The sequence below is a fragment of the Rhinoraja longicauda genome, chromosome 20 (assembly GCF_053455715.1).
Source record: "Rhinoraja longicauda isolate Sanriku21f chromosome 20, sRhiLon1.1, whole genome shotgun sequence".
Taxonomy (NCBI): domain Eukaryota; kingdom Metazoa; phylum Chordata; class Chondrichthyes; order Rajiformes; family Arhynchobatidae; genus Rhinoraja; species Rhinoraja longicauda.
Genome location: NC_135972.1, coordinates 8,157,026 through 8,175,887, shown reverse-complemented (window position 1 = coordinate 8,175,887; position 18,862 = coordinate 8,157,026). Strand labels below are relative to the sequence as shown.

Sequence of the window (18,862 nt, the reverse complement as noted above, 5' to 3'; positions counted from 1 at the left end):
TGGGGAGAAGGCAGGAGAATGGGGTTAGGAGGGAGAGATAGATCAGCCACGATTGAATTGCGGAGTAGACTTAATGGGCCGAATGGCCTAATTCTGCTCCTATCACTTTTGAACTTATGAACCATGAACAGTATGCAAAATCGACATGGGGCAGCTAGACTCTTTGTTCCCACAGCAGCATAATAATCGTCTAACCTCAGTAATCGTTCAACAGATTTTTTTAATTTCTTGTCTGTGGCTAAGGTCGGTGCAGGAAAAAGGTAAGGGGGAAATAAAGATTTATTTCTGCAAACAATTTGGGGACGCCTATGTTTAAATTGATTTCACTTTTTAACACTGCTCCTTATTTTGTCCTTTTCACTATAAAAGGACTTCTCAGCCGCCTTGTTGAGTTTCATTGTCTGTAACTCATTTTCACCTGGCCTACTGTCAACAATGGTCTGTTTCCTTTATCATCGTTACTTTTTTTGCCTATCTTTCATTCACTTGTTCTATATCTCTCTCCATCACCATAGACAATAGGTGCAGGAGGAGGCCATTCGGCCCTTCGAGCCAACACCGCCATTCAATGTGATCATGGCTGATCATTCTCAATCAGTACCCCGTTCCTGCCTTCTCCCCATACCCCCTGACTCGGCTATCCTTAAGAGCTCTATCTAGCTCTCTCTTGAATGCATTCAGAGAATTGGCCTCCACTGCCCTCTGAGGCAGAGAATCCCACAGATTCACAACTCTCTGACTGAAAATGTTTTTCCTCATCTCCGTTCTAAATGGCCTACCCCTTATTCTTAAACTGTGGCCCCCTCCCCTGACTCTCAGTCTGAAGAAGGGTCTCGACCCGAAACGTCACCCGTTCCTTTGCCTCGGAGATGCTGCCTGACCCGCTGAGTTACCCCAGCTTTTTGTGTCGGCCTCAGCTGTCAAACGTGGAAGGAATGTGGAGGAATGAAATACTACCAGCAGTGCCCCTAGACTTATCTGAGGTGAATCCAAGCCGTCTGGAGCTCTCACACCTGTGAAGTGATTTACTTGTTGGCGATCGCCCTCAGTCAGTATTAATGGGAGCAGGAAACGCTGGCTGTGAAATTCCACCCAGGGCAGGTTAATATTCTCTCATCTTACACCCGACTTCCAGCTTGCATGTACTCCGGTCTGACATTGTCTGTAACTCGTTCTCACCTAGCCCACAGGCCACAGTGGGCTGCTTCCTTTATCATCGTTACTTTTGTTGCATATCTTTCCTTCATTTGTTCTATATCTCTCTCTCTCTCTCTCTCTCTCTACCACCTTCTACATCTCCCATTTCCCTTTCCCCTGACTCTCAGTCTGAAGGAGGGTCCCGACCCGAAACGTCACCCATACCTTCTCTCCAGAGATTCTGCCTGACCCGCCGAGTTACTCCGGCTTTTTGCGCCTATCTATAGTCGATCTTACAGTCTGACGGTGACCTCAGGAAGCTGACAGATCGCTCTCTCACGGAAGCACCGCTGACGGGGGACCATTCACTCCTTCCCAATATTGGTTGGCACTTTCATTAAAGATAGGCACAAATGCTGGAGTAACTCAGTGGCTCAGGCAGCATCTCTGGAGAGAAGGAATGGGTGACGTTTCGGGTCGAGACCATGGCGTAGTTTAGTTTATTGTCACGTGTACTGAAGTAGGGTGAAAAGCTTTTTTGTCGCGTGCTATCCAATCAGCGGAAAGACTATACACCATCACTATCAAGCTGTCTCGATAGATCACTATCGAGCTTTAGAACTGAGATGAGGAAAAACTTTTTCAGTCAGAGAGTTGTGAATCTGTGGAATTCTCTGCCTCAGAAGGCAGTGGAGGCCAATTCTCTGAATACATTCAAGAGAGAGCTAGATAGAGCTCTTAAGGATAGCGGATTCAGGGGGTATGGGGAGAAGGCAGGAACGGGGTACTGATTGAGAATGATCAGCCATGATCACATTGAATGGCGGTGCGTACAGGCTCGAAGGGCCGAATGGCCTCCTCCTGCACCTATTGTCTATTGTCTATTGATTCAGTTGCCTGATAACAGCTGCGAAGAAACTGTCCCTGAATCTTGGGTTGTGCGTTTTCACGCGCACATGTACCTCATGCCTGATGGGCGAGGGGAGAAGATGGAGTGACCGGGGTGCGACTCGTCCTCGATGGCGCTGCTGGCCTTGCCGAGGCAGCGTTAAGTGTAGATGGAGTCAATGAAAGAGAGGTTGGTTTGTGTGATGGTCTGGGCTGCGTCTATGGTATTGAAAGTCTGGGTTAATCGGAGTTCGGTACGTTATTTTTTTCTCCCCACTGCAACAAAAAAAATCAATGTTAACACAGCCTTACACAGTTTAAAGAGCAATATATAAATTTGTAATTGCTTAAAAACTGAAACATTTGTTCCCTCACCTGCCAAGAGGTTTTCCCGACAGTTGCTGTAAGAAGAAATGCAAGTAATTTCTGAAAAGGGCAGAAAAATAAATGTGTGTCCCCCCACACAACCTCCACCCACTGATAGCTTAATTCTTAAATAAAAAGCATGATAGAAATGTGATCTTGGACGGAGCTGTTCCCAAACCATGCCAGGATGCATCCCGATAAAATGCACTCAGTTCATTTCCGTACGCATGCTCCTGATTTGGATAGTCATCCATTCCTCTTGGTTCCGGTTTAGTTTAATTTAGTTTAGTTAGTTGGACACGGCGCGGAAACAGGCCCTTCGGCCCACCGATCAGTGATCCCCACACATTAACACTACCCTAACACACACTAGGGACAACTTTACACTCTATACCAAGCCAATTAACCTCCAAACCTGCTCGTCTTTGGAGTGTGGGAGGAAACTGAAGATCTCGGAGAAAACCCACGCAGGTCACGGGGAGAAGGTACAAACTCCGTACAGACAGCGCCCGTAGTCGGGATCGAGCCCGGGTCTCTGGCGCCGTAAGTCAGCAACTCTACCGCTGCGCCGCCGTGGTCGGTCTCAAGATGTCGCCTGGCGAGTCTGAGGAAGACTGGCGCTGCCTGAATTGTTGGTCTGTCTTTATTTTCCATTAGTCACACTGCTGAGCGTGTCAGCTCAAATCCCAGCCGGCACAATGACCACTGCTTGGGTCAATGGCCAGTTGGGATACGGAAAATATCACATTGGTGTCGTGTCAATACAAAGTCGGGGAAACGCTGGGGAAGAAACCAGCTCTGGCTGATCGCTCTTGGATGGATGATGCCCATCAGTGTTATTTGCAATTGCACATTCTGCATGCCTGATGCTAACACTGAAAGCTTTAAGGAAAAACGTGTGATGTTTCCTTTAGACACCATCCCATGCCTTGCCCGGCATGAATACATTAATGAAAAGCAGTGAAATGAACTGGACGTACAAAATACCAATGAATCAGGAACTTCCAAGTTTTTTAGGAATTAAGGAGGTAGCAGCTGCAAGGAGAGAAACATAGAAACGTAGAAAAATAGATGCAGGAGGAGGCCATTCGGCCCTTCGAGCCAGCACCACCTTTCTTTGTGATCATGGCTGTTCATCCACAATCAGTAACCTATGCCTGCCTTCTCCCCATATCCCTTGATTCCACTACCCCCTAGAGGTTAGACAAACTTGGATGGATTTCTCTTGAATGTCAGAGGTTGAGAGGAGACCAGATAGAAGTATAGACAATAGACAATAGGTGCAGGAGTAGGCCATTCGGCCCTTCGAGCCAGCACCGCCATTCAATGTGATCATGGCTAATCATACTCAATCAATACCCCGTTCCTGCCCGCTCCCCATACCCCCTGACTCCGCTATCGTTAAAAGCTCTATCTAACTCTCTCGAATGCATTCAGAGAATTGGCCTCCACTGCCTTCTGAGGCAAAGAATTCCACAGATTCACAACTCTCTGACTGAAAAAGTTTTTCCTCATCTCCGTTCTAAATGGCCTACCCCTTATTCTTAAACTGTGGCCCCTTGTTCTGGACTCCGCCAACATTGGGAACATGTTTCCTGCCTCTAACGTGTCCAACCCCTTAATAATCTTATATGTTTGGGTGGGGTATTACCTGGGGTACAGGCCCATCACTCACCAATTTTGACCGGTTTTCTCCACCAAATGTGGAGCTTAATGAAAATCTACCGTCAGCAAAGTTTTCACGTCAGTCTGAAGAAGGGTCCCGACCTGAAACATCATCTGCCCGTTCACTCTGTGGAAGCTGCCTGGCCCTCCAGCACTTTGTTTCCTGTTTCAAATCCGTCCCTTCGATTCAATGACTGGAACAAGTTTTTCAGTAGCGTAAAACTTCAACCCCCCGTTTTATTCCCCCCACCCCCATTTAAAACCAACAAATTCAACTTCAAATCTGGGGCCACTCATTTCCCCAATCACTCTGAAGACCATTATCATTTTAATGGGAGTTTACTCACATTGGTCTAAAATGTTTGCAAGATCTCTTCCTGCCCTGGAAGCACACCTCAAGGATTCATTCTTGACCATCTTCTTGCCGATCCTTTACCTGTTTGTTCATAAGTGATAGGAGGAGAATTAGGCCATTCGGCCCATCATGTCTACTCCACCCTTCAATCATGGCTGACCTATCTCTCCCTCCCAAAACCCTATTCTCCTGCCTTCTCCCCATAACCCCTGACACCCGTACTAATCAAAAACCTATCAAGCTCTGCCTTAAAAATATCCATTGACTTGTCCTCCACCACCATCCGTGACAATGAATTCCACAGATTCACCACCCTCTGACCAAAGACGTTCCTCCTCATCTCCTGTCTAAAGGTACGTCCTTTTATTCTGATTTATTCACAAAATGCTGGAGTAACTCAGCAGGTCAGGCAGCATCTCGGGGGAGAAGGAATGGGTGACGTTTCGGGTCGAGACCCTTCTTCAGCCTGATGTCAGGGGGGCGGGACAAAGGAAGGATATAGGTGGAGACAGGAAGATAGAGGGAGATCTGGGAAGGGGGAGGGGAAGAGAGGGACAGAGGAACTATCTAAAGTTGGAGAAGTCGACGTTCATACCACTGGGCTGCAAACTGCCCAGGCGAAATATGAGGTGCTGTTCCTCCAATTTCCGGTGGGCCTTACTATGGCACTGGAGGAGGCCCATGACAGAAAGGTCAGACTGGGAATGGGAGGGGGAGTTGAAGTGCTCAGCCACCGGGAGATCAGTTTTGTTAATTGTGAGTTTGAATAAAAGGACGTACCTTTAGAAAGGAGATCCTTTAGCGACAATAATAAAATCAAACAAAGCAAACAAAATCAAACTACATTAATTCAGACTGGATCACTCTGTAGTTTAGTTTAGTTTAGAGATACAGCATGGAAACAGACTCTTCGGCCCATCGAGTCCATGCCATCAGCGATCCCCGCAAACTAACACTATCAATTATATCAATTTACAATTATACCAAGCCAATTAACCTTGAAACCTGTACATCTTTGGAGGTCACGGGGAGAACATACAAGCTCCTTACAGACAGCACCCGTAGTCAGGATCGAACCCGGATCTCCGGTGCTGCAAGCGCTGTAAGACAGCAACTCTACCGCTCGCCAACGGTGATGTAATAAACGAAACAATCTGAACAATATTTTAATTCAGACTGAATAACTGTATAGTTTAGTGATACAACGCAGAAACAGGCCCTTCGGCCCATCGAGTCCGTGTCGATCAATGATCCCCGCACACTAGCACTATCCTGTACACTAAGGACGATTTACAATGTTACCAAGCCAATTAACCTACAAACCTGTACGTCTTTGGAGCGTGGGAGGAAACCGGAGTACCCGGAGAAAACCCACGCAGGTCATGGGGAGAACGTACAGACAGCGCCCATAGTCGGGATCGAACCTGGGTCTCTGGCGCTGTGAGGCAGCAACTCTACCGCTGCGCCACAGTGCCGCCCTTAACCTTGTAAGTACTGAGTCGCAGGATCATTTAGATAGATGAGAGGGGATCTTATCGAAACGTATAAGATTATTAAGGGGTTGGACACGTTAGAGGCAGGAAACAGGAAACATGTTCCCAATGTTGGGGGAGTCCAGAACCAGGGGCCACAGTTTAAGAATATGGGGTAGGCCATTTAGAACAGAGATGAGGAAAAACTTTTTCAGTCAGAGAGTTGTGAATCTGTGGAATTCTCTGCCTCAGAAGGCAGTGGACGCCAATTCTCTGAATGCATTCAAGAGAGAGCTAGATAGAGCTCTTAAGGATAGCGGAGTCAGGGGGTATGGGGAGAAGGCAGGAACGGGGTTACTGATTGAGAATGATCAGCCATGATCACATTGAATGGCGGTGCTGACTCGAAGGGCCGAATGGCCTCCTCCTGCACCTATTGTCTATTGTCTATTGCGTCTGTCCATTGGGTGTCACTTGGCCACCGGCTATGGTGGCGATGGTCCGCACTGTTTTTTGAGCAGGATCAGCAGCATCGGCCAAGTGGCAGCAACTTAACGTGTCAACTGTTCAAAATCCCTGTGTGTAATCGATGATTCTTTCTCCCTCAGAGACGGTGAAATGTCTCCGGAACGCGAAGGCGGCACGCAAGGTCCAGCTGACCTGCAGCAAGAGCGGAGGTGTGGAGAGCTGTTCCCTGTCCTGCACGTCCAAAGCACTCTTTGTGGCAGGTCAGCATTCCGTTCGTAAAGTTGTGCCGGAAAATCACTGCAGACCCCGGTACAAAATCGCAGGTATCACAGCGTGCTGGAGTAACTCAGCGGGGTCAGGCAGCACATCAGGAGAGAAGGAATGGGTGACGTTTCGGGTCGAGGGGTCCAGAACAAGGGGCCACAGTTTAAGAATAAGGGGTAGCCCATTTAGAACTGAGACGAGGAAAAACATTTTCAGTCAGAGAGTTGTGAATCTGTGGAATTCTCTGCCTCAGAAGGCAGTGGAGGCCAATTCTCTGAATGCATTCAAGAGAGAGCTAGATAGAGCTCTTAAGGATAGCGGAGTCAGGGGGTATGGGGAGAAGGCAGGAACGGGGTACTGATTGAGAATGATCAGCCATGATCACATTGAATGGTGGTGCTGGCTCGAAGGGCTGAATGGCCTCCTCCTGCACCTATTCTCTATTGTCCATTGAGACCCTTCTTCAGACTGATGTCAGGGGAGGGGGGGGGGGGGGCGGGACAAAGATAGGATGTAGTAGGAAATGCGGTATGAACATTGATTTCTCTAACTTTAGATAGCTCCTCTGTCCCTCTCTTTCCCCTCCCCTTTCCCAGTTCTCCCACTCGTCTTCCTGTTCTCCCACTACATCCTATCTTTGTCCCGCCGCCTCCCCTGACATCAGTCTGAAGAAGGGTTCGACCCGAAACGTCGGCCATTCCTTCTCTCCCGAGATGCTGCCTGACCCGCTGAGTTACTCCAGCATTTTGTGATACCTTCCGTTTGTAAAGGCTTAGCAAATGCTGGGGAAAAGTGGCTGGTTTTGAATGTGGGATTGGAAAAAACTCGTTATATTGTTCAAACAAAAGGCAGAATTTCCAGTGTTTACATTGTCAGAGTAAAATCTAAGTTCATAAGTTCATGCGTTATAGGAGCACGATTAGGCCATTCGGCCCATTAAGTCTACTCCGCCATTCAATCATGGCTGATCTATCTCACCATCCAAATCCCATTCTCCCGCCTTCTCCCCATAACCCCTGACACCCGTACTAATCAAGAATCTTCAGTCTGAAGAAGGGTCTCGACCCGAAACGTCACCCATTCCTTCTCTCCAGAGATGCTGCCTGTCCCATTGAGTCACTCCAGCATTTTGTGTCTGCCTTCGATTTAAACCAGCATCTGCCGTTCTTTCCTACATACTGATCAAGAATCTGTCAGTCTCTGCCTTAAAAATATCCATTGACTTGGCCTCCAAATTTAAATAGGAATATAAATATAGAATATACATCGAAATAGCATGGAAGGCGATACCGACGAGAGCTTTGTAGGAAGATGTATTGTTTAGATAAAAAGGCCCTTCATCCCACCGAGCCCATGCTGCCCATCGAGCACCCATTCACACTAGTGCAATGTTATCCCACTTTCTCATCCTCTCCCTACACTCTAGGTGCAATTTTCAGAGTGCTACACTCTGTTTGGTTTAGATTAGAGATGCAGCTTGGAAACAGGCCCTTCTGCCCACCGAGCCCATACTGCCCATCGATCACCCCATTCACACTAGCTCTTATGTTGTCCCACTTTCTCATCCACTCCCTACACACCAGGGGGCAATTTACAGAGTGCTACCAACCCACTATTTGGTTTAGATTATAGATACAGCACAGAAACAGGCCCTTCGGCCCACCGAGTCTGCGCCGACCAGTAATCCCCGCACATTAACACTATCCTACACATACTAGGGACATAGAAACATAGAAACATAGAAAATTGGTGCAGGAGTAGGCCATTCGGCCCTTCGAGCCTGCACCGCCATTCAATATGATCATGGCTGATCATCCAACTCAGTATCCCGTACCTGCCTTCTCTCCATACCCCCTGATCCCTTTAGCCACAAGGGCCACATCAAACTCCCTCTTAAATATAGCCAATGAACTGGCCTCAACTACCTTCTGTGGCAGAGAATTCCACAATTATACCGAGTACACAAACCGACAATTTACAATTATACCCAGTATACCAACCCAAGCCAATTAACCTACAAACCTGTATGTATTTAGAGTTTGGGATGGAACCGATCTCGGAGAAAACCCACGCAGTCGCTGGGAGAACGTACAAACTCCGCATAGACAGCACCCGCAGTCGGGATCGAAGCCGCTTCTCTGGCGCTGCGAGCAAGTTGCTGTAAGGCAGCAACTCTACCGCTGCGCCACCGCGCCGCCATGGTGTAATCCTCATCCCAACCTCTCCATTGCTTGTTAGTTCCATTTCCCTCCAATTCCAACTCACAGTACAGGTGCTCCATGGCTTACGATGCCTCGACTTGCGATAGTTCGACTGTGCGATGGTGCAAACGGCAGCGAGCTCGTAGCGAGCCGCCACTCGCTTCCGGCCACGTGATCGCGCGTTTTCAATGCATTTCGACTTACAATACTTTTGGTTTCCGATGGGTTTCTCGGAACGGAACCGCATCAGAAGCTGAGGAGCACTTGTATATCATTCCCACCACAGATTAAAATATTCCGCGCGCTGTCCGAAGGCTATCCAAGCTCTCCCTGTAGAAAGATATCATTGTCGACAGTTATATCTTCAGTTATAATTGGTTTTCACTGGATGTGGAAATTGGCTCTTAGGTGTCAGAAGTGTATTAATGCTGCAAGTAGTATAAGAAAATAACTGCAGATGCTGGTACAAATCGAAGGTATTTAGGTCTCGACCCTAAACGTCACCCATTCCTTCTCTCCCGAGATGCTGCCTGACCCGCTGAGTTACTCCAGCATTTTGTGAATAAATACCTTCGATGTATTAATGCTGCGCTGGATGCAGTTACTATGTATTACATCTTGCCTGTACGACTGCAGAAAAACCACGATGAAAATATCATGTTCAAAAGTGAAAGGAGCAGAATGAGGCCATTTGGCCCTTCAAGTCTACCCCGCCATTCAATCGTGGCTGATCTATCGCTCCCTCCTGCCCTCCTCCCCCATAACCCCCGACGGTCGGTCACTAATCAAAATATTGGTGGGAAAATCATCGCCCCGGTGATGGGAATGACACTTGACCTGAACGAGCTGGAAGGGCAGATGCCGTTTGCGTTGCGTTTTACAGGTGTGCAGTGTCTTGCTCTAATGTGCAACCGTTGTTCTTTCTTTAGATTCTGACAACAGCTACTCTTTCAGTTGCGGAGTTCCGTTGCAGCCCACCAAGTCTGCACAGAAGCGAAATGCAACTGTGTTCAGCTGTGCAGGTAACGTCCCACACGTGACCTGAATGTAACGAGCTCAACAGTGCACTGCCTAACACCACAGGTGGCAGTGGAGTCCCAAGTCAATGGCTATTTTTGAGGCGGAGATCGACAGATTCTTCATTAGTATCAGCGGTTAATAGGGAGAAGGCAGGAGAATGGGGTTAAGGGGGAATGATAGATCAGCCATGTTTAGATGGCGCGGTAGACTTGATGGGCTGAGTGGCCTAATTCTAGAACTTACAAATTTATGAACTTATAAGTCAATGGAGCAGAATTAGGCCATTCAGCCCATCGAATCTGCTCCGCCATTTTATCACGGCTGATTTATCTCTCCCTCCTATCCCCATTCTCCTGCCTTCTCCTCATAACCCCTGACACCGTACCAATGAAGAATCTGACAATCTCCGACTTAAAAATGCCCATTGACTTGGCCTCCACAGGTGTGTGTGGCAATGAATTCCACAGATTCACCAGCCACTGACTAAATAAATTCCCCGTAACCTTTCTTTTGTTAGTTTAATTTAGTTTAAAGATCCAGTGTGGAAACTGGTCCTTCGGGCCTACCGAGTCCGCATCGACCAGTGATCCCCACACATTAACACTATCGTACACTCACTAGGGACAATTTTACATTCACACCAAGCCAATTGACCTACAAACCCTGTACGTCTTTGGAGTGTGGGAGGAAACTTAATATCTCGGAGAAAACTCACGGGGAGAATGTACAAACTCCGTACAGACAGCACGCGTGCTCGGAATCGAACCCGGGTCTCTGGCACTTTCACAGTAAGGCTGCAACTCTACCGCTGCACCACACGGGCCGTCCCTTAACGGTGACCTGCACTTCGATCTACTGAAGGTCTTCTCATCGAAACAAGGAGCAGAACATGATGGCTTACACAAAAGGACCCAACGGGCTGGAGTAACTCAGTGGGTCAAGCAGCATCCCTGGAGATCACAGATTGGTTTTTAGATTTTTTAGAGATACAGAGCGGATACAGGCCCTTCGGCCCACCGAGTCCGCGCCGCCCAGTGATCCCCGCACATTAACACTATCCTCCACACACTAGGGACAATTAAAAAAAAATTTTTTTTTACATTTACCCAGTCAATTAACCTAAATACCTGTATGTCTTTGGAGTGTGGGAGGAAACCGAAGATCTCGGAGAAAACCCGAGCCACGCAGGTCACGGGGAGAACGTACAGACTCCGTACAGACGGCGCCCGTAGTCAGGATCGAACCTGAGTCTCCGGCGCTGCATTCGCTGTAAGGCAGCAACTCTACCGCTGGACCACCGTGCCGCCGGTGACATCTGCAGAAGGGTCCCGGCACAAAACGTCGCCTATCCAAGGCCTTCCTGTGTGGGATAGGGAGGGGCTCAGAATGTAGACCCAATGAAGGAATATTGGCTTTTGAGAAATTCAAGCGGAGACCTTTCCATTTTGTATCTAATCAGGAAGGGTTGTAAGACCCTGATTGAGTTGCAAGATCCTGAGGCATGAGCAAACGCTGGCAGAACAGTATGGAATTCTAGCATTGCTCCAGGAAATCCAAGCCAGAAATTTGCATTCTGTCCAACTCCAATGGACTATTAAAGAGGGGGCATTGAGTAAATACTTGAAGCAAAAATACTGAAGGCATCGGGGGAAGAACGGGAAAGTGGACTGAGTTCAGCTTCCGAATTTGGAGCTTGATCAGAGCATGGTGCAGGAAGGAACAGCAGATGTTGCTTTACACCTACGAAAGACACAAAATGCTTCAACTACCTCCTCTGGCAGCTTGTTCCGTACACCCACCACCCTTGTGTGAAAAAGTTACCCCTCCGATTCCTATTAAATCTTTTCCCCTTTTCCCCTTCACCTTGAACATCTTAAATCTAATTACCTGCTAAAATCTTCCACTGTTTCATAACTGATAATTGTGAAGTCATATCCAAAGTATACATCGACCTCGATTCACCTACTCTGGGCAAGAGACTCTGCGCATCTACCCGATCTATTCCTCTCATGATTTTACACACCTCTATAAGATCATCCCTCATCCTCCTGCGCTCCAAGGAATAGAGACCCAGCCTGCTCAACCTCTCCCAGTGGCTCACACCCTCGAGTCCTGGCAACATCCTCGTAAGTTGGAGGGAAATAATTAAAACTCCATGCTACGAAACTGAAAGTGCCCTTTTATTTCAGATCCTTTGGCACCTCCAATAAAGCAAAAAGCTCGATTCAAGATCAAAGATGCCAAATGCCATCTTCGACCACGAATTAAGGAACGGATTAAGGATAGTTTGAAGCAAAGCATATCAGGTATGTTACGATTTTATTTCAAATGGGAATAGTGATTTCACCATTAAGTGTAATGTGGATAGGCACAAAATGCTGGAGTAACTCAACGGGACGGGCAGCATCTCAGGAGAGAAGGAATGGGTGATGTTTCAGGTGGAGACCCTTCCTCAGACGGCTGGATGTGGATAGAAACATAGAAAATAGTTGCAGGAGTAGGCCATTCGGCCCTTCGAGCCAGCATCGCCATTCAATATAATCATGGCTGATCATCCAAAATCAGTACCCTATTCCTGCTTTCTCCCCATATCCCTTGATTTCATTAGCCCTAAGAGCTATATCTAACTCTCTTTTGAAAAGATCCAGTGAATTAGCCTTCTGTGGCAGAGAATTCCACAGATTCACAACTCTCTGGGTGAAAAAGCTTTTCCTCATCTCAGTCCTAAATGGCCTACCCCCTTATTCCTAAACTGTGACCCCTGGTTCTGGACCTCATCGACCAGGCTCACAAGCCATTGGTGATTTGTCATTGAGAACATAGCAGTTTAAAGCTAAGAGTGAATGTCCCATTGCGTGCCAGCTAGAAAAGCAATATTGATTGAGGCTGAGAACATTGAACATAGATCAGTGTAGCACAGGAACAGGCCCTTCGGCCCACATTGTTTGTGCAGAACATGATGCCTATCTGAACTGATCTCATCTGCCTGTACATGATCCATATCCCTCCATTCCCTGCACTTCCATGCGCCCATCCAAAAGCCTCTTCAATGCCACTGTTGTGTCTGCCTCCACCACCACCACCCCTGGCAACGCGTTCCAGGCCCCCACCACCCTCTGTGTAAAAAATAATACCCCGCACATCCCCACTAAACTTTGCCCCTCTCACCGATTAGCTAGCCTGTGCCCATAAGTTCGGGCCGAGACCCTTCCTCAGGCTGAGGGTCAGGGTAGAGGGCGAAAAACGAGAGATATGAGAAGGTACATACAAAAAACAAATGAATGAAAGATGTTCAAAAGGGACAGATCAAAGCCAGCAATGATGGTCGAGGAAAGGTGGAGCCCACAATGGTCCATTGTTGGCTGTGGAGGAGAGGATCTGACCCTGCTCAACCATGACAGCTTCCTGACGCTCACAAGACCTTCCACTGTGTCTTAACCGACTCTGACGTACGCTCCCGATGTTGGGGGAGTCCAGAACCAGGGGTCACAGTTTAAGAATAAGGGGTAGGCCATTTAGGACTGAGACGAGGAAAAACCTTTTCACCCAGAGAGTTGTGAATCTGTGGAATTCTCTGCCACAGAAGGCAGTGGAGGCCAATCCACTGGATGCTTTCAAGAGAGAGTTAGATATAGCTCTTGGGACTAAAGGAATCAAGGGATTTGGGGAGAAAGCATGAACGGGGTACTGATTCTGGATGATCAGCCATTATTATATTGAATGGCGGTGCTGGCTCGAAAGGCCAAATGGCCTATTTCTGCACCTATTTTCTATGTTTCTATGTATATGATTAGCGATGTTGAAATACATCAGAGACACATCTATATATCTATAACTAGTGGTGCTCTGTGGAGCTGTGGCCAAAGAGGAACACATCCTGCTTATTAATTATTGCCCTTGAATCTCTGTGTTGGCTTTACTGAATAATCATCTACAAACACATCAAGGAGATGAAAGACACAAGGACATTTTTGAAATTGTAATGGTTGAGTGGAAGCAATTATCCAGCCACTTTGAATGCACTTCACAGTCTATGATTTCCCCACCACAACTTACAGCGTAATAACATCCCACGTTCAGATGCTTTTAGTTTGCAACATGATTTCTTAAAGACGACAGATATAAAAAGCTGGAGTAACTCAGCGGATCAGGCAGCATCTCTGGAGAAAAGGAATAGGTGGTGTTTTCGGGTCGAGACCCTTCTTCAGACGTTCTTAAAGAACCTGTGCTGCAAACAAACCTGAGAATATGGTAACTCATTTACTTTCACAAAAGCCTCCCAATAAACAAACTCAACTAGATTTTAGATTTTATGATTTAGTGATACAGCACGGAAACAGGCCCTTCGGCCCACCGAGTCCGCGCCGCCCAGCGATCCCCGCACATTAACACTATCCTACACACACTAGGGACAATTTTTTACATTTACCCAGTCAATTAACCTACATACCTGTACGTCTTTGGAGTGTGGGAGGAAACCGAAGATCTCGGAGAAAACCCACGCAGGTCACGGGGAGAACGTACAAACTCCGTACAGACGGATCGAACCTGAGTCTCCGGCGCTACATTCGCTGTAAGGCAGCAACTCTACCGCTGCGCCACCGTGCCACCCGTGCGGGGGGGGTGGGGGAACTATGGGGTGGGGGCAGCACGGTGGCGCAGCGGTAGAGTCGCTGCCTCACGGCGCCGGGGTTCGATCCTGACTACGGGTGCTGTCCGCACGGAGTTTGTAGGTTCTCCCCATGACCTGCGTGGGTTTTCCCCCCGGCGCTCTGGTTTCCTCCCACGCTCCAAAGACGTGCGGGTTTGTGGGTTAATTGGCTTCGGTAAAGATTTTAAAAATTATCCCGAGTGTGGAGGATAATGCTGGCGGCACGGTGGCGCAGCGGTAGAGTTGCTGCCTTACAGCGAATGCAGCGTCGGAGACTCAGGTTCGATCCTGACTACGGGCGCCGTCTGTACGGAGTTTGTACGTTCTCCCCTTGACCTGCGTGGGTTTTCTCTGAGATCTTCAGTTTCCTCCCACACTCCAAAGACGTACAGGTTTGTAGGTTAATTGGCTGGGTAAATGTAAAAATTGTCCCTAGTGTGTGTAGGATAGTGTTAATGTGCAGGGGTCGCTGGGCGGCGCGGACTCGGTGGGCCGAAGGGCCTGTTTCCACGCTGTATCTCTAAATCTAAAAGAATCTAGTGATCGCTGGTCGGCGCGGACGCGGGGGTCAAAGTGCCTGTTTCCGCGCCGTACCTCTGAACTAAACGAAACTAAACTAAATATTCAGGAACTTACAATGTAGCCTGAGCAGTTCTGAAACGTTGCCTGAAGAGAGGGGTTTTGCCGTTCTGATGTGCTCTCCAGATGGTGCCATTCATCAGCTCCAACAGCAGTGGCACTTCCATTTCACTTGCCCAGCGGGTTCCCATCATTATATATTGCACTTTAGACTAATCTGTTATGTACTTCACAGCAAGTTGTCAGACAATGTCATGTTCGCTTTGAATGTCAAAGTCAATAAAGCTGCTGTGGGAGCAGCCAAAATGTTATAAATGTGTTGGCGTTAGTGACCAGACAACAAATTATTTGAGGAGAGGACATTTTTTCAGACAAAAAGCAATTTCATCGGGTGGGGGGTGGGGAACACGGTGGCACAGCGGTAGAGTTGCTGCCTTACAGCGCTTACAGCGCCAGACACCCGGGTTCGATCCTGACTACGGCTGCTGTCTGTACAGAGTTTGTACATTCTCCCCGTGACCTGCGTGGGTTTTCACCGGCTGCTCTGAATTCCTCCCACACTACAAAGACGTACAGGTGCGTAGGTTAATTGGGCTTCAGTGAAAATTGTAAATTGTCCCCAGTGTGTGTCGGATAGTGTTAGTGCACAGGGATCGCTGGTCGACACGGACTCGGTGGGGCCAAAGGGCCTGTTTCCGCGCTGTAATTCTGAAAGCAGATTCAAATCACAAGAATTGGATCGAGTCCAACATGACTGATATGAGGCCTCCACGCATAAATCACCCACCCGAGATGGGGGTTTTGAGTGTTGATTTTTTGGTGACTTTGACTTGCAAAAACATCCCTTAAGAATTATTACAAAGTTTGCAAAAAGACCGCTGTGGGAAATGAAAAACATCAATGGTTCAATGCTTTATTTTCATGTGTAGCAAGTTTAGTTTAGTTCAGTTTAGTTTAGAGATACAGCGCGGAAATAGGCCCTTCCGCCCACCGAGTCCGCGCCGACCAGCGATCCACACACACTCGCACTATCCTATACACACCAGGGACAATTTTACATTCATACCAAGCCAATTAACCAACAAACCTGTGTGTCTTTGGTGTGTGAGAGGAAACCGGAGCACCTGGAGAAAACACACGCAGGTCACGGGGAGAACGTACAAAATCCATACAGATAGTACCCGTGATCAGGATCGAACCCGGGCCTCTGGCGCTGCAAGGCAGCAATTCTACCGCTGCGCACGTACAGAGAAATTATTTTCTTTTGTGTGTGAACACGACGGTCCTTTGGAGACTGGGTGTTTTTGTAGCCACACTCTTTATATGGTTGATTCCAATATAAAGCTGATTTTTAATTTTTGGTGCCTGAAATTATCATTGTGGATATCCCAAATTTAGCCTGAGTCTGATGAGATTGTGCTTTCATAACCATAATTTTATAATTCCTCTGAAAATATGGAAAGTCTCCAGATTGCTCTTTGTAGATTTTATTTATTATACCAGTAGCTTTTCGGAGCTGAACAGATAATACTTACATGCTAGGATCTGGCGGTAAAGAACAACGCTGATTAGTATAATAAAATAACTGCAGATGCTGGTACAAATCGAAGGTATTTATTCACAAAATGCTGGAATAACTCAGCAGGTCAGGCAGCATCTCAGGAGAGAAGGAATGGGTGATGTTTTGGGTCGAGATCCTTCTTGAAGAAGGGTCTCGACCCGAAACGTCACCCATTCCTTCTCTCCTGAGATGTTGCCTGACCTGCTGAGTTACTCCAGCATTTTGTGAATAAATACGCTGATTAGTATGATCAACTTTTAGGCTTTACATATGATAAGTGTTTGATGGCACTCGGACTGGACTCGCTGGAGTTTAGAAGGATGAGGGGGGACCTTATTGAAACTTACCAAATAGTGAAAGGTCTAGATAGAGTGGATGTGGAGAGGATGTTTCCACTAGTGGGAGAGTCTAGGACCAAAGGCCATAGCCTCAGAATAAAAGGATGTTCCTTTAGAAATGAGATGAGGAGGAATTTCTTTAGTCAGAGGGCAGTGAATATGTGGAATTCATTGCCACAGATGGCTGTGGAGACCAAGTCAATGGATATTTTTAAGGCGGAGATTGATAGGCTTTTGATTTCGAAGGGCGGCACAGTGACGTAATTCTTGATTAGTACGGGTGTCAGGGGTTATGGGGAGAAGGCAGGAGAATGGGTTTAAGAGGGAGAGATGGATCATCCAAGATTGAATGGCGGAGTAGATTTGATGGGCCCAATGGACTAATTCTACTCATATAACTTAAGAACTTTTGAACGGAGAAATATCAAAGGAGAAAGTCCTGTGTTTACGATATCCAATGGAAACTTTACAGAACATTCAAAGTACTTCACAACATGTCCTATTGCCAAGTGCCTTGCTGTTACATTTTGTCATGGATGTGCGGCTGTTTTCTACACTGCCTCATCACTATCCCAACCTTGCCACTCCCTCTTCTCTCCTCTCCCATCGGGCAAAAGGTACAGAAGTGTGATGTCGCACACCTCCAGATTCAGGGACAGTTTCTTCCCAGCTGTTATCAGGCAACTGAACCATCCTACCACAACCAGAGAGCAGTGCTGAACTACAATCTATCTCATTGGTGACCCTCGGACTAATCTTGATCGGACTTTGCTGGGTTTACCTTGCACTAAACGTTATTCCCTTATCATGTATCCGCACACTGTGGATGTCTCGATTGTAATCGTGCATTGTCTTTCCGCTGGCTGGTTAGCACGCAACAAAGGTTTTTCACTGTACCTCGGTGCACGTGACAATAAATTGAGATGCACTGATAAACTAAGCTTGACTTCGATTTTTCTTTGGCACCAAGGAGGACATTTCCCGTGCACGGACAACTGCCACGTGACCTTTGTAAACCTGAAGTGCGATTCGTCCAAGAAGAGGCGGCGCGGACGCAAGTCACCGTCCAAGGAGGTGTCGCACATCACAGCCGAATTCGAGGTGGAGATGAAGTCCGAGCAGGTGACAGGTCAGTAGCTGCCTCACCTGGAGACTGCTCAGTCACACGGACAATGGATCACACTGCCCAGAACATTGCAGCCCCATGAGGGGCCCATTAGATGGGATTGGCACGGCACTCACAAGCACATGGAGTTTGGTCAAAGTATCCCCATTCTGTTATGCATGGAAATGATAACATGAAATAATATATAATATAATATAATACAATATAATATAATATAATATAATATAATATAATATAATATAATATAATATAATATAATATAATATAATATAATGTATAGTATAATATAATATAATACAATATAATATAATATAATATAATATAATATAATATAATATAATATAATATAATATAATATATAGTATCACATAATATAATATAATATAATGTAATATAATATAATATGATATGACATGATATAATATAATATAATATAATATAATATAATATGATATGATATGATATGATATAATATAATATAATATAATATAATATAATATGATATGATATAATAAATATATAATATAATATTAAATTATATATAATATAACATAATGTAGTACAATGTAATATAATAGACTTTGCTAGGATGTTGCCAGGACTAGAGGGTGTGAGCTATAGGGAGAGGTTGAGCAGGATTCCTTGGTGTACAGGAGGATGAGGGATGATCTCATAGAGGTGTATAAAATCATGAGAGGAATAGATTGGGTAGATGCACAGCATCTACAGTTTTTTCCCTATATTAACATAGCACAAAAAGTAAGGAAATTT

At 46.5% G+C, this 18,862-nt stretch overlaps 1 protein-coding gene across 3 annotated transcripts in view; it reads left to right on the top strand.

Moving 5' to 3' along the window:
* Window positions 1-18,862, top strand: part of scube1 (signal peptide, CUB domain, EGF-like 1) — a 208,764-nt gene that overhangs the window by 165,573 nt on the left and 24,329 nt on the right. For 2 of the 3 annotated variants that reach the window (XM_078416897.1, XM_078416898.1), the window contains 4 exons: window positions 6,492-6,611; window positions 9,746-9,838; window positions 12,026-12,142; window positions 17,936-18,094. In XM_078416897.1, the coding sequence (XP_078273023.1) occupies window positions 6,492-6,611; window positions 9,746-9,838; window positions 12,026-12,142; window positions 17,936-18,094 (489 nt within the window). The remainder of the gene's footprint in view (window positions 1-6,491; window positions 6,612-9,745; window positions 9,839-12,025; window positions 12,143-17,935; window positions 18,095-18,862) is intronic. The other variant, XM_078416899.1, reaches the window with a different exon arrangement.